The 16205-nt window shown below is 49.2% G+C and overlaps 1 protein-coding gene across 1 annotated transcript in view; it reads left to right on the top strand.

The window, feature by feature from the left end:
* Window positions 1-12844: 12844 nt before the first annotated feature.
* MTMR9 (myotubularin related protein 9) overlaps window positions 12845-16205 on the top strand; it is a 63191-nt gene continuing 59830 nt past the window's right edge. The window contains exon 1 of the mRNA XM_004447161.5: window positions 12845-13170. Within this exon, the coding sequence (XP_004447218.1) occupies window positions 12989-13170 (182 nt within the window). The 5' untranslated portion in view covers window positions 12845-12988. The remainder of the gene's footprint in view (window positions 13171-16205) is intronic.

The raw sequence follows: 16205 nt of genomic DNA, 5'->3' as shown, positions 1-16205 counted from the left end.
TTGGTTCCATGGAATGATATTGCTATACCTATTTTGCAGGTGAGAAAAAATAGGACTAGAAAGTTGGATCCAAGTGATCATCTCAGGACTAGCACGGGACTCGTGGCACCAGTTAGCATGACCTGCGGACCCTTCCTTGGACAGTCTGATGCCAGCCAAAGCACGTCAAGATGCCTACCACAATGAAAACGCATATGGAGAAAAACAGTGATCTTAATCCAAATAGAATCAAACTGCCTACCAATGGCTAGGATTGATAAGAACACCCTTTCTTAAATCTCTAGATTTAAGAGCTCTTTGTTCTTTAGGCTGCAGTGGAAAATAAATGTCTTTGGGGATCTGCAATGATTGGCCTAAAATAAACCCTTTCCAGGGAGCAGTTTATCAGAGCGTCTCTCACATGGCCCCATGCCCTTATTTTGGCAGTAGTTTCCTCTCTTTTAGAAGTGATGACAGGTGTGATTGCTTTTGTTGGTTTGTTCTTTTCTGTAACAGACATTTGTGGAGTGCCTTCTCCACGCCCAGCTCTGTTAGGAGCTCTGAGAGGGGGAGCAGGCTCCAGATAAACAGAATAAAAACCATCCTTCTAAAAAGGACTGGGTCTAATGAAAACAAATATGATCAGAAATAGCATAAAGGAGAAACCAGGGAAGGAGGAAATGAAGGTCAAGTGCGAACCAAGTAAATATGGGGCTATGCTCGCCCATCAGAATTAAAAATTGGTGACACAGTAGATGAGGCCAATGTAAAATCTGTGTCTCATTGGTACTGATGATGACAGAATAGCCTCTTTAGTCTTAGGATTGGAGATGTTCTCAAATGGAAAGTTGTTAAAATAGATTTTCATTGCTCCTTAAAAGCAAAAATCTAGGAGATATTGGTATATCCCCCCCTGTATTAGTCAGCCAAAGGGGTGCTGATGCAAAATACCAGAAACCGGTTAGTTTTTATAAAGGGTATTTATTTAGGGTAGGAGCTTACAGATCCCAGGCCATAGAGCATAAGTTACTTCCCTCACCAAAGTCTATTTCCACGTGTTGGAGCAAGATGGCTGCCGACGTCTGCGAGGGCTCAGGCTTCCTGGGTTCCTCCCTTCCAGGGTCTTGCTTCTCTCTGGGTTCAGGGTTCCTCTCTTCCCAGGGCTTGCTTCTTCCCAGGCTCAGGGTTCCTCTCTTCCTGGGGCTGGCTTTTCTTTCCTCTGTGAGGTTACTTCCCAGAGCTCCAACTTAAGGCTTCAGCATCAAACCCCAAACTCAAAAGCCCTCACCTTTGTCCTTTGCCATGTTGTTTATCTGTGAGTCCCCAGCCACCAAGGGGTGGGGACTCAATGCCCTAATGACGTGGCCCAATCAAAGCCCTAATCATAACTTACTCGCATCAAGGTACAGACCAGATTACAAACATAACCCAATATCTATTTTTGGAATTCATAACTGTATCAAACTGCTACCCCCCACAAACACACACACCAGGTCACCCTGAAATCCAGGAAAATGTGTGAAAGTGAATAAAGTGACTAAAAGGAGGAACTGATTAAAAATGCAGCAGTAAACTAGTGGTGGAAGGGACTCTTCTCCCTGGTGTCTGGTCACAGTACCCTTCGCCCCCCTGGACATAAGGAGCTGCAGGAACCACAGCCCAGCGGTCAGCTGTGGGGGACATGTACTGGACAATAAGCTGACATTTGCAGATGAATTGATTCTTCATTTCTCCCTGTTGTTCCTCATCCACCTCATCTTAAAAAATAAAGACTAAGCTAAGTAAGCAATGGGTAAAGAAGCATTGGAGTGGAAAGAGCACCGATCAGAAGGCCAAGAAAAATGGATTTTACACTGATCTGCCTCTAAGTAGCCATCCGGTATTAGAGGAGTCATTTAACACCTCCAAACCTCAGTTTCCTCGTGTGTAAAAGGAGAGGAGTGTAATAGAAAATTCAATTTCATTAAAATAAGTATTTATTCAATACTTATTATATACCTGTTACTATGCTGAACAGCAGGGCTAGAAAGGTGATCAAAATCCAGTGCTTTCCCTTGAGCAGATCACATTTAACAAAGGGAGAAAGACATAAAGAAATAACTCCAAGACAGTAGAGAAGGGACGCAATGGAATGAGCACACAGGTGAGAGAACAGCTGACGGTGAGGGTGGGAGTATGGTAGGGAGGGAGCCGTGGGACGGAAGGCTATCGGGGACACGGTGACATTTGAGATGGGGCTGGAAAGGCAGTCAGAGAAGGACAGCTCTGCTGACTCACTGGGTGAGGGGGGAGAAGAAAGAGAAGTGTCAAGGATGCCCAAGATCTTTTAGCTTCCCCAGGACAAAGAAGCAGGAAGAGAGCAGGACATATGATGAGGAGGAGGAGGATTTTTGGCTTGGGATGTGTATTAGTCAGCCAAAGGGGGTGCTGTGCAAAGTATCAGAGCTCTGTTGGCTTTTATAAAGGCATTGATTTGGGGTAGAAGAGTCCAACTCAAGGTACAAGCAGTACTCTCTCACCCAAAGTCATTTGTGTCTGCAAGGGTTCAGCTATCCTTCCCACTAAGGCTCCGTGTTCCCGGCTTCTTCCGATCGCAGCTGTAGGCTGGCATGAGGGTCATCTCTCCTCCCTGGGCTTGTTTCTCTCCTGGCTCAGCTGCTTTGGTCTCTTCACCAGGTCAGCTGTGAACTCGCAGGCTCACTTCTCTTCTTGGGCTGCAGGATCCTCTGTGTATCTTCTCTGTTGATCTACTTTCATCAGCCCATCAAGGGGGCAGGGACTCAACCCTGCGTGCCTTGATGATGCAGTTGAGTCAAAGCCCTCATCATAACATAATTTAATCAAAAACATCTCAGCTGAATCTAATACAATCAAAGGGGCTCACGCCCAGAGGAATAGACCAGTTTACAAACACAATGAAATGCCTTTTTTGAAATTCGTAAATAATATCAAACTGCCACAGGATGTGTAGAATTTGAAGCATCTGTGTGAACACCAAAGTGGAGCTATTTTGCAGGTGGGTGCAAATGAGCTGGAACTAAGGAGAGAATCTAGTTAGAGCTGGAGATTTGAGAGTCATCGACTGGCAGGTAAGTGGCCGCAGAAGTTTCGAAGTGGAAGAGACCCAAGAAGGGAACACAAGGAAGAAGAGAGAGTCCTCGCGGAATCCTGAAAAGTTCCAGCATTTAAGGGGGAGACACAAGAAAGAACCCACAAAAGTGAAAAAATAATCAAAGAAGTAGGAGGAGAAGCAGGGAAAAGTAGTAATATCAGAGAAGTTACGGGAAGAGAGCGTGTCCAATAAAGAAGTTGCTGATACCAACAGAGCTAAATTCTGAAGAGTATAAAAGAAGTAAGTACCGAATCAAAGCCATCGGGTTCAGCAAGATGGTGGTCAATGGTGCTTCTGAGAGAACTATTTCAGTGGCGAGCTGGGCCCAGGGGTCTGGATGGGAAACGTAGGGGAAGGGAGGGGGTGGGGAGGCAATTAGCACAGGCTATTCTTCAAGAGGTTGACTGGGAAGGGAGAATAAGAGATAGAGTGGTGGTGTGAGAGGCGGCTAGGTTGCTGAGTAAAATGTCGGATGCTCAGTTAAATGTGAATTCTTTTACTAAAACATTTTTCCTTATTTACCTAATAATTCTACTAAAAATTATTTGTTGTTTATCTGATAGTCACATTTAACTGAATGTCCCATGGGTTTCTTTGTTTCTATTCTTAATGATAAAGACTTGTGAGCTGTGGGAAATGAGCTTGAGAAGGGAGTTTGAAAAAACTGGAAAGAGGAGAAAATTGAATGAACAGGATTGGGGAGGTATAAGAAGGCATGGGGGGGTGTAAACAAAACAAAGCAAAATAGGCAGATGAATTAACTTCGGAAAAAAATATTAAAGATCCTGCTTCCTCTGGAGAGGAGAAAGGGCTGGGTAAGGTTTAGGAGTTCATGCCATGTGGCTTCTATTTCTCAATAAGGAGGTATTGTCTACAGAGAGCGTGCTGCATAGAAGTAGGTAGAAAGCTTTGAAAACAATAGGCCTGAAAATACCAGCATGGGAAAGAAGAAACAGAGTGGCCTAGGGATACATAAAATAATTATTCCGCAACATTGAGCTGAGGTTGGAGCTCATTACCATGGAATGAAGCCAATTGGCTCTGCCCCCAAATTTTCTGGCCTTATTTAGTTTATCCAGGAGCAGAAGTAGAGAAAAAGCTGTTGGTGGGAAGCGGCTGTGGCTCAATCAGATGAGCTCCCATCTACCATACGGGAGGCCCTGGGTTTGCGTCGCAGGGCCTCCTGGTGAAGTGTAGGCTCGCGCACACGCTGCGAAGCGCCGCCTGGCCCGCAGATGCAGCAGAGAGCTGACGCAGCAAGGTGACGCAACAAAAAGAAGGGAGACGAGCGAGAACACAGAAGAGCTCGCAGCGACTGGACATAGAGAGCAGATAGCAAGCAAGCCGCAAGGGGAGGAGGGGAAATACATAAAAAATAAATAGATACAGACACAGAAGAATGTACAGCAAATGGACACAGAGAGCAGACAGCACGCAAAAAAAGCCACACACAAAAAGGAGGGGGTGGATAATACTAAAAAAAAGCAGTTGGTGAAGTGACTGTGCAAAAGGCCATGCGGGTGAAGGAGTTAAGAATGCCGGTGAGAAAGCAATTGAAATTACTCACCAGTGGGGCAGGCTGGGCAGGGAAGGAAGCGGAGCTGAATAAGGCCAGAGAGGCTGCAGGTCAGCTTGCGTCAAGGGGCGCTGGTTTAATGAGAATGGCAGCCAGGAGAGGAAGCGGGTCAGAAGGTGGAATTTCAGGATCTGAAGATTCAGATGCAGAGAAGTTCTGACTGACGACAAGAGTACATTGGGCAGATGTGAAATTACGACTACACGAATATTTGGGTTCTTACAAGTAATGCCTTACCATAAAGCAGTAAGGTTCACAGCAGTAGTCACTGTTGCCAAGTATTTTGGTGACCTCTTGGTGATCTTCAAGAATCGAACCATTTTTAAAGGGGGCAATCACGCTTCCTTAAGAGTCAGGGCCACACTGGAGTGTAATCACCAGTCCAGGCTGGGCCAGACCACGTAAGCTGCTCCGTGCCCATTACTCGGTGCTCAGTATTCAAACGACAGAACTTCCGTTAATGCCTATTATATTGCAGTATGTCAACATTTGATATGTCTTTTTAATTTGGATATTTTAAATCTTAATTTTGAAAAAAATTTTTGACTCTAGAAAAGTTGAAAAAAAGTACAATAAATATCCTTATACCTTTTACCCCGATTAACAATTGTCAATGATTTGTCACATTTTCATTCTCTTTCTCTTCATATATACATACATACATATGTGGTATATGTACATACACATACATGTATAACACTATATATGCACATTTTTTGCTGAAACATTTGAAAGTAAGTTGCAGGCATCATGACACTTCACCTTCAAACATTTCAGTATGGGGAAGGTGACGTGGCTCAAGCAACTGTGTGCCCACCTACCATTTGGGAGGTCCCGGGTTCGCAAGGGGCTAACGTGGCAGGCTGGTGCACGAGCTGACGCAATGAGATGAAGAAGCAAAAGAGACACAGCAGTACGGCGAGGTGACATGGCAAAGAGACACAGCTAGCAGGGAGCGGAGGTGGCTCAAGTGATTGGGCGCCTCCCATGTGGGAGGTCCTGGGTTCGGTTCCCAGTGCTTCCTAAAGAAAAGAAGACACAGAGCAGACAGCGAGTGCAAATGACGCGGAGTGGGGGGTGGGGGCGGACAGAAATAAATAAAAAATAAGTCTTTAGAAAACAATTTCAGCGTGCATCTCTTAAGAAAAAGGCCATGTTATCGTTATCCCATCTAAAAAATCGATGTTATTCAATAACATAAATCTAACATACAATCCGTGTTTTTCCTCCATGATGTCTTTGGTCGTATTTTCTCCTGATCTCCCTCCTGGCGTTTGGGCACCCCCTTGGGCCCCCTTCCCTCGGGAATGGCCCTTCTGCCTTGTCACGTGTGTTTTTGCTTTCCGTGACGCTGAGTCTTTGGAAGAGCGCAGGCAGCTGTGCTGCGAAGGGCCCGCCTCGTGGCTGTCCGCTCGTGTCCTCGTCCTCGGGGTCACGGCGAGCGTGGGGCAGAGGCCTCCCGGGGAGGCTGGAGCCTCGGGACCGGGCAGGCCCGGCTGGTGCCGCGAGGAGCCCGGATCTCTCCACCGTTCGGCAAGGCTTTCTCTCAGCTGCCCGTGGGGTGACACTGGCGGGCCTGTCCTTTCACGGTGGCCACCACTGAGGAAGAAAGACGGGCAGGCAGGAGAGGACAGAAGCAAGCACGCGAGGGAGGATGACGGGAGGGGACATGGACGGTCAGAGGGCTGGAAACAAAACTGTGCACCCCGTCTTAAATCATGGTTAAAGCTCTTAAATAGCTTGGGGACAGACGAGCTGTGACGCTACAGAAGTGTGACAGGAAGAACTGAGAGTACCCCGAGGGTGCTTCCCCAAGTTATTGAAGGGGGACCCGGATTTAGATTCAGCGACAAAACCGTGAACCCCGACAGTCATCGCTTAATTAGCATTGTTGACACTCCCGCCTGGTGAACTTTCCTACTTTTTAATTATGCCTTTATTTTAGACACGTCTCTTTATTTTAATTATATCCAATTAAATGTAATTGCATATTCTTCGCTCATTTTGTCATGGCTCTGAGTGGAAAAGCACTTTGCCAAAGAAGTGTGTTGACTTCCCAGTACTCCCTTGTTCTTCTCTCCTAAGGAGATTCCGTTCATACCCACGTTTCCCGCCATCAGCAGGCCCCTGTGGCACAGTTTCTTTGACTGTCTCGTATAGAAGCTGGGGTCCGTGTCCCTCCTCTCGAGATTGAAGGGGCTTTGTGACTGTTTAGTTCCACAGAGGGGCAGTGACTTACAGGATGGAGGACCCAGGTCAGAAAAGATGATGCAGCTGCCCCTTGGCTCCTTGGAGTCCTCAGTGCTGGGGGCTGCCGCCACCGTGCCTGCCGCCAGCTGCCCTGACGTCCTGCCTGCAGGAAGACCACGCCACCCCACCACGGGGAAGCCGGGGGGCAGAAGGGCAGGGGTGAAGGGGTACAGGAGGAGAGAGGGAGAGAGGGAGGGGGAGAGGGAAGAGAAAGAGGGACAGGGAGAGAGGGGGAGAGAGAGAAGGACAGGGAGGGAGGGAGAGGGGGAGGGGGGAGAGAGAGAGAGGGTAACAGAGAGAGGGAGAGGGGGAGGGGGGAGGAAGGAAGGGGGAAAGAGGGGCAGGGGGAGAGGGGGAGAGAGAGGGAGGGAGAGAAGGAGAGGGAGAGGGGGAGAGGTGAGATGGGGAGGGGCAGAGAGGGGCAGGGGGGAGAGGGGAAAAGGGAGAGAGGGAGGGGGAGAAAGAGAGGGAAGGAGAGAAGGAGAGGGAGAGGGAGAGAGGGGGAGGGGGAGGGGAGAGAGGGGAGAGGGGAAGAGAGAGAAGGACAGGGAGAGAGGGAGAGAGGGGGAGAAGGAAGGGAGGGAGAGGAGAGGGAGGGAGAGAAGGAGGAGGAAAGAGGGAGGGGGAGAGGAGGGGGCTGCCTGGCCAGCCCCCAGTTCTTCCAGCCCTCCCCTCCTCAGGTGTTCCACCTCCAGCGCCAAGTGAAAAATGAGGTTTTAAGTATGTTTAGGGAGATTCTTTCCCCACACAGCAATAGCTTCTGGATAGGCCCTCTTCCTCCCACTTCCTCACTTTCTTCTCAGGTGTTAGATTGCTGTATTTCTCATTGTTCTAAAAACAAAGGGGGTCACTGAGTGACACGCAGGAGCCAGGTGGGCGCTGTGGCCATTGGGATGTAGCCCCTGAACAAAGGACCCTCGGAGCATTTCCGTGTCCCCAGAGCTCTCGTTCTGTGGCTGTGCACAATGACACTTTAGCCTGCTTTTCCTTGGTTGAGAAAAGCTGTCCTCCCCAAACTTCCAAAGCTCAGAGGAAAAGGCTCAGAATCTTCCCAGACAAAAGCAGCGCAGGGTACGACGACTTTAAGTCAGCGTGAGGGCAAGCACTGGGCTTTTGGCCTCAGAAGAGCCACCTGCGGGTGTGGGCTTTCGCTGGGCTGCGAGGCAGGGGACGCGCCACCGGCGCGCTGGGCGCCCGTTCTCCTCTCTGCGCTGGGAGCAGCGCCCCTCCTGCCTGCTGGCTCAGGTCCTGGAGACTCACGGGGAGAGCGCATCTGAAAGCCTTTTCTATACTGTAAGACCCTGACCAAACACAAGGGCTTATCACTAGTACCACGGAGAAGCTATTTGCCTGCTTTAATTTCCTCAGCCGCAAGGTGAGAATAATTTTTACCACTTTCCCCTGTTTTTATCAAAACATTTGCTATAAATATCTGCAGTGCCATCTAAAGTCACTCTGGTCGGGTGCAGAAGAGAAGACGTCAGCAGCAGTCTTTGTAAAAGCTGAAAGGTGGAAACAATACAAGTGCCCGTCAACGGGCAAACGGATAAAAAATGGCATAGTCACGCAGGGGGTTATTATTCGGCCAGTATACAAAAGGAGTGAAATATCAGTACATCCTGCCACTTGTATGAAACTTCAAAAATGTTACACTAACGAAATAACCAAATCACAAAAGTCCGTATATTATATGATTTCATTCATACGAAAGCCTGGAAGAGGGAACTGCATAGACAGGGCAGGCGTGTTAGTGGTTGCCGAGGGCAGAGTGGGGAAAGGGGTGAGAGGTGAGAGCTAGGGGGTATCAGGGTTGTTGTTTTTCTATCTTTATTTACTTTTTTAATGTTACATTTAAAAAATATGAGGTCCCCATATACCCCCCACCCCCCTCACTCCCCTCCTCCCCCCATAACAACAACCTCCTCCATCATCATGAGACATTCATTGCACTTGGTGAATACATCTCTGAGCACCGCTGCACCACATGGTCAATGGTCCACACCATAGCCCACACTCTCCCACAGTCCACCCAGTGGGCCATGGGAGGACATACAGTGTCCAGTAACTGTCCCTGCAGCACCACCCAGGACAACTCCAAGTCCGGAAAATGCCCCCACATCACATCTCTTCCTCCCACTCCCTACCCTCAGCAGCTACCATGGCTGCTTTCTCCACATCAATGCCACATTTTCTTCAATTACTAATCACAATAGTTCATGAATAGAATATCAGTAAGTCCGCTCTAATCCATACTCTATTCCTCCATCCTGTGGACCTTGGAATGGTTGTGTATCAGGGTTTTTTCGAAGTGATAAAAATTGATTGTGGAAATGGTTGCACAACTCTCTAACATACAAAAACCACTGAAGTGTACACATTAAATGGGTGAATTGTATGTCTGTGAATTGTCTCAATAACATTAAAAAATGAGAACTTTCTCATGTTCATTTGATGTTTTGAGTGTGTTGACATTCCAAAACTAGCTCTTGCTCCTTAAGGGCTAGGGCCATTGTCTGCAGCCCAAAGTGCTGATGACCAAGTAGGTACTTAAATAAATGCTAGTGTCTATTTAAGAGAATAACAGCACATTGAGATGATTACATATCAGCGCCATCTGTTATCTCGGAAGGATGATGAAAATTTTATCTGCTGGTGCTAAGTGCTTTACATGCACTATAAATGTTATCATCTCCCTTAGATTACCAGAATCTCTGAGACACTATTTCCAGGCAGTTTGGACAAAAATGTGTGTAACTACAGCTTATTTGCAGACAAATAAACTGAATTATTTTACCGGAGTTGAAACCTGTACCGTTACTGTTGAACGTGCCTGCCATCTACTGTTCACATAGTAAAGTTACATTTTGCACTGTCCCCATCCCTCAGGCTCTTTTCTTTGCTATTCACTTTCTGTTTTCCTCAGATCTCAAGGACTTTCCATGCCTTGAGCTGGAGCCACAGTAGATGTAATTTTCTAACAGCTTCCAGTGTTACATTATAATAATTCAGTTTGATATTAATTTTCTCTCGTGGGCAAAAAAAAGTTTTTGCTTTTATGGAATATTAGACATTTTTTACAATGATATGAAGGTCTTTCCGAAGGTTTCCTCTATCTTGGACATACTTCATGTATCTTATTTTTATTTATCGCCCCCTTTGTTGTTTTTGCTTGCTGTCTGCTCTTGTGTCTGTTTATTGTGTGCTCTGTGTCTGCTCATCTTTTTAGAAGGCACCAGAATGGAACCCAGGACCTCCCACATGGGAGGGAGGTGCCCAATCACCTGAGCCACCTCTGCTCCAGCTTGTTCTGTCTCATTGTGTTTCTTCATTGCGTCAGCCTGCTGTCTTGCTTGTCTTCTTTAGGAGGCACTGGGAACTGAACCCAGGACCTCCCATGTGGTAGGTGGGCACCCAACTGCTTGAGCCACATCTGCTTCTTCACATTTATTTTTTATTTTAAATTTTTAAAAGATTTTATTCTGCAACCCCCTCTCCCATTGTTTGTGCTCACTGCTCTCTGTGTCTGTTCACTGTCTGCTCATCTTCTCTTTAGGAGGCACCGGAACTGAACCTGGACCTCCCAAGTAGGAGAGAGGCACTCAATCGCTTCAGCCACCTCTGCTCCTCTTTGTTGTTTCTCTCATTGTCTTTCCTCTTTGTGTCTTCTTGTTGAGTCGTCTTTGCGTACGCTTGCCTGCCATTGTGCCAACTCGCTGTCTTGCTTGTCTTCTCCAGGAGGCACCAGGAACTGAACCTAGGTCCTCTGGTGTGGTAGGAGCGACCTCAATCCCTTGAGTCACATCCACTTCCCCCACACTTCATTTAGAGTGTAATTACTCCTCCTTCAAGGTTACCCTTTTAGATGTTATCTCTTCCATAAAGCTTTTCCTTAATTCTTCAGGCTAAAAATAAGATTCTCCCTTCCGGAATTGGGAAGGATAAATAAAGGAAGAAAAAATGCCAGGTCTCCCTTTTCTCTTGGTTCCTGTTTTCCTTTTGCAGCCAAATAAGTTAAACCTTATTCAGCTATAGCATTCTTTTAAGTATTTTAAGAAGGGAACATTTTAGGAAGGGTAAGTACAAAAGTAGGGACAATAGCACATTATTGTGAGTGTAATTAACAGCCATGAATTATATATAGGAATGTGGTTGAAAGGGGGACGTTTTGGGTTGTGTATGTTACTAGAATGAAAAGATAAAACATGGGACTGTGAAACACAGTGAACCCTGTTGTGGGCAATGGACTGGGGTTAGTAGAATAAGAATGCTCTTTCATGACTCATAACTGTACAACACTAATACAAGGTGTTAATAATAGGGTGCTTTATGGGTAAAATATACTTCATGTACAATATGGACTCTCCTTTCAGCAGTACTATTTTAATATTCTTTCATCAGTTCTAACCAAGGTAGCACCCCAACGCAAAGTGTCAACAGTGGGGACTGGCATATTAGAACCCTGTTTTTTTCACATGATTCTTCTGTAAACCTACAACTCCTCTAATTAAAAAAAAAAGGGACAAGTGGGTGACCCTGTAGCAATTTACTTTGGGTCTGAATCTTAAGAGACTTTGGTCAACTCATTGCTCTTAGGTACTAGGTGGTGAGGATTTCAAAGATTAAGGAAGTGACAGCAGGCCGGGACCGAAACCCTGGCACGTTTCCCCTCGACTCCCACCCTATTTCGGAATAAAAAGATCAGTTTAAAAGCGGGGAGGGCACGCAAGGGGGAATTCTTTAATAAATTCGCGGTATAGCCGCGGCCTCTGGTAGCAGTTAGGCCGGGGGGCTCTTTGGCCAGATGGGGGCTCTGAGCGGGCAGTAGGGCCGCAGGTCGGAGGCGTGGCGCCTCCTAGAGAAGGCGCGTCCTCGGCGTCCCCGCCGAGGTGCCCTCCCGCCCCGGGTTCAAGGTCGCGGCCGCGGCGAGGAGCTTCCTGGGACCGCGTCCGCTCCCGCACACCCGGCAGCGCCCCTGGGGTCCCAGTCACTGACTCGCCGCCACGCTCGCCATCTCTTCATGGCGAGGGGATGGACAGCTCCCCGCTCCCCGGCCGCCCTCGCTCTGACGCGCCCGGGGCGGCGGACGGGGCTGCTCGGGGGCAGGCGGACCGGGCAGGGCCTCCCGCCGCCCCTTCCCCTCGGGCCTTCCCGGTAAGGGGTCGGGAGGGTGGGCCGCGCCCCCGGTAGGACCCCAAGTCCTCGGGTTTGGCTAAGCCGCCGGAGGCGTTTTCCGCGGCCCGGCGGCAGCTCGACTTCCGGCTCTGGCTCCGGTGTCTCGGCCTCCAGCTCCGGGCCCCGCCGCTTCCGCCCGGAGTGGTTCCAGGCCCGCGCCGCCGGCAGCCACTTCCGCCAGGAGCCCCCCCGGCTCGCGCAGAGGCTGGGTCGGCGCGGCCTCCTCCTCCCCTCGCCTGTCCCCACAGCCCGGGCCCTCGGCGCGGGCGTTCCCCGGTGTCGAGTCCCGAGCCCGGGCTCAGGGGAGCGGGGAGAGGCGCCGGCCGCCCCGCCGAGGCCTCGCCGCGCCCCCGGCCTCCCCGCCCCGCTCCCCGCCCCGGCCCGCCCGGCCGGCCTCCTTCCGGGGTGCTCGGCGGCCATCTGCCGGGCTGAGGCCTCGCGGCGCCCCCGGCCTCCCCGCCCCGCGCCCCGCCCCGGCCCGCCCGGCCGGCCTCCTTCCGGGGTGCTCGGCGGCCACTTACCGGGCCGAGGCCTCGCGGCGCCCCCGGCCTCCCCGCCCCGCTCCCCGCCCCGGCCCGCCCGGCCGGCCTCCTTCCGGGGTGCTCGGCGGCCATCTGCCGGGCTGAGGCCTCGCGGCGCCCCCGGCCTCCCCGCCCCGCGCCCCGCCCCGGCCCGCCCGGCCGGCCTCCTTCCGGGGTGCTCGGCGGCCACTTACCGGGCCGAGGCCTCGCGGCGCCCCCGGCCTCCCCGCCCCGCTCCCCGCCCCGGCCCGCCCGGCCGGCCTCCTTCCGGGGTGCTCGGCGGCCACTTACCGGGCCGAGGCCTCCCCGCCCCGCGCCCCGCCCGCCTTCCCCCCCGCAGCCCCGCGGCGCTCGGCCTGCCGCCAGCCGCCCCGGGGCATGGAGTTCGCGGAGCTCATCAAGACCCCGCGGGTGGACAACGTGGTGCTGCACCGGCCCCTGTACGCGGCGGTCGAGGGCACGCTGTGCCTGACGGGCCACCACCTGATCCTGTCCTCCCGGCAGGACAGCACGGAGGAGCTGTGGCTCCTCCACTCCAACATCGACGCCCTCGACAAGCGGTGAGTGCCCGCCCGCCGCGTCGCTGGCGCGGGGTCTGCGGGGCGCCCGAGGGGGCGCCGGCGGCTCTTCTGGCGCTGCAGCGTCCCCCTGGCCTAGATTCCGGGTTCGAGATCCAGAGAGCAGAAAAACATCCGTTAAATCCGGCTGGAATTCACAAGGTTTCCTTACCATTTTTGGTGCAGACCCATTTGGGGGGATTTTCAGCGTTCCCTTTTTTAGTTCGTCTTGCTGCACCCCATTTCTCAAATGGTTCTTGTTCTCCACGGTTCAAGAAGTTGGGATTGAATGAGATTTTTGGATAGTCTTTACTTACCATTTTTGAGGAAAACTCAAAGAACTTAGTGTATGTTTATCAGTGCCTGAATTCTATGAAACCGTTTTTGTTTTGTGTTTTCCTTTTTCCTCAAAAGAGGTCACTGTGTCACATTTCTTTATTTCTTACCTTCCTCGTCCATTTAATACTTTCCACTGAGGGAAATTAGAATTTCTTATATTTTTTACTCACGTTTGATTTTGGAAAGGACAGGTTTGGCCCTTAAGCAAGACTGTGAACTAATTAACCTCTTTGCACTCCTAACTATCTTTGCAAGACCGTGTCTCAAAGACAAGTTACACTTCTACTTGCAGTCAAAATTCCCATTCACCAGTGTTCTTTAGCCGGGGGAGAGTAAATCGATTATCTAATTTGTACTAAAGCATAAATGAATGACAACAGTTTTTTCTATTTACTCTCAGGAGAATTTGGATACCATGAGGGTTTCGACTCAAAAAAGAAAAAATTCTAATTGTAGAAATTCAAACAATATGGGTGAAGGTGTGATGTGTTGTGATTTGATTTTGAAGCAGAGTGCTCTTACTAGACTCCTCAGACCACATTTTTTCTGTGTAAAAGTTTTCATTGGTCTCTCATTGCTTTTGCAGAATAAAGTCTAAACCTTGTAGCCTGTCATTCATGGCACTCCATATTCTGGCCCTAACCTGCTTTCCCCACCTTCTTCTTGCCATTCTCTTTCATGAACCCCTCTTTCCACTTCTATTCTTAAACACTTTTTACCAGCTAATCCTCACTGTTAAGTGTAGCTCAGACATGTCCAGCATTCTCTCATCTCTGTCTTTCTTCCGCTCTTCCTTCTGCCTGGAATGCCTTACTCATCCTAAGTGTGTTGAACATTTATTGACTGCCTTTTTGTTCCAGACACTTTGTGAGGCACTGAATATACCATGAGGAAAATAATACAGTTCTTGTCTTTCATGAGTTCATAGGTTATCACCCGTTACCCATCTCTCAATATATGAGTTTATCCAGTTCAACTGGCACCTCCTTCAAAGATTCTTCCGTTAATCCCACAACTGGGAGTACTACCCCTTACCTTGAAATCCTATAGCTCTTTAATTATACCTCTTTCAAAAGTATGTTTTCAAATTTGTATTTTAACATTTACCTTGAAGCCAGTATCACATCTCACATTTTTACCTCCTTCAGAGCTCCTAACCATTGCTTGGGCAGGTGGGCACATAGAAAACAAAAGAAACATTGACCACAGAAAGGTCACTCTGTGGTGGAATACAAAGTAGTAGTCTTGCCTTGATCTTCAACCCTTCTTTTATCATATTTACCTAGCACTTACTGGGTGCTGGACCTAGTAGAGCATAAAGAAGTATGTAACACAGGGACCTTTCAAACGGTAGGGAAGAAATGGCAAACTGCGCTTTTATCTTTTTCTTGGGAAGCAGCTTGATGGAACGGAAGGAATATGAGCTATGTTCAAAGCAAAAACAGACTTGTTTAGTTGTTGCTTTCAAGAATTATTTACTTCCATGTGTCTTCTCTGTGCTGTTGGGGCTCTGTGGATGCAATGGTGATCAAGACAAAGAGCTTATGTACTTGTGGGGGAGAGGATCCCTCAATAAATCAACGAATAAGTATGTAATGATGTCAGATGGTAAGTGCCAGAAAGGAAAAGAAAGGAAGATGAGAGGAAGGAGAGTGCCAGGAGTTGGTGTGATTAGAAAGGATTTCAGGTGACGTACTTGGCCCAGTGGTTAGGGCGTCCGTCTGCCACATGGGAGGTCCGTGGTTCAAACCCTGGGCCTCCTTGACCTGTGTGTAGCTGGCCAATGCACAGTGCTGATGAGTGCAAGGAGTGCCCTGCCACGCAGGGGTGTCCCCTGCATAGGGGAGCCCCACGTGCAAGGAGTGCGCCCCATAAGGAGAGCCACCCAGCGCAAAAGAAAGTGCAGCCTGCCAGGAATGGCACCGCATACACGGAGAGCAGACGCAACCAGATGACGCAAGAAAAAGAAACACAGATTCCCGTGCCACTGACAACAACAGAAACGGACAAAGAAGACGCAGCAAATGGACACAGAGAACAGACAACCAGGGTTGGGGGTGGAAAGGGGAGAGATATAAATAAATAAATCTTTTTAAAAAATTAGCATATATGTCACCTTTAAAAAAAAAGGATTTCAAAGACTTCAAGTGGCATTTGAACAAAGACCTAAGTGAAAGACAGAAAGTAGCAGCGTGAGTGTCTGGGGCAAGAGCATTCTGGGGGGAAGAAACAGCAATGCAAAGACCTTGAGACAGGAACGCTGGGCCTGTACAGGGGAGAGCACAGAGGACAGGTGGGTTGGAGTGTAGTGAGTAAGTGGTGGGAGGAGGGGAAGATGGCAGAAACTGACTGGAGAGAGATGCAGGGGCAGATCTGGAGGGTGTTGTGGGCCATTGGGATGGTGTAGCAGTTTGATATTGTTGATGAATTCCAAAAAAATACTGGATTAGGTTTGTAAACTGATCTTCTCCCCCTGGGCATATTAGATTATATTAGATTCATAAGTTTATTTGATTAAGTAATTATATAAACCTCTTGTGCCAGTAGGGCATTGAGTTCCTACCCTTGGTGGGTGGGCACTCACAGATAAAAGGCATGGCAAAGGACAGAGTGGAGGGTTTTTTGATGTTGGAGTTTTCATGTTGGAGTTTGATACTGAAGCTGTAAGCTAGAGCCCCTGGAAGTAAGCTCACAGAGGA

This window comes from Dasypus novemcinctus, chromosome 25 (assembly GCF_030445035.2).
Source record: "Dasypus novemcinctus isolate mDasNov1 chromosome 25, mDasNov1.1.hap2, whole genome shotgun sequence".
NCBI lineage: Eukaryota > Metazoa > Chordata > Mammalia > Cingulata > Dasypodidae > Dasypus > Dasypus novemcinctus.
The sequence above is the reverse complement of the archived record's forward strand: the minus strand, read 5'-3'. Positions and strand labels throughout refer to the sequence as shown.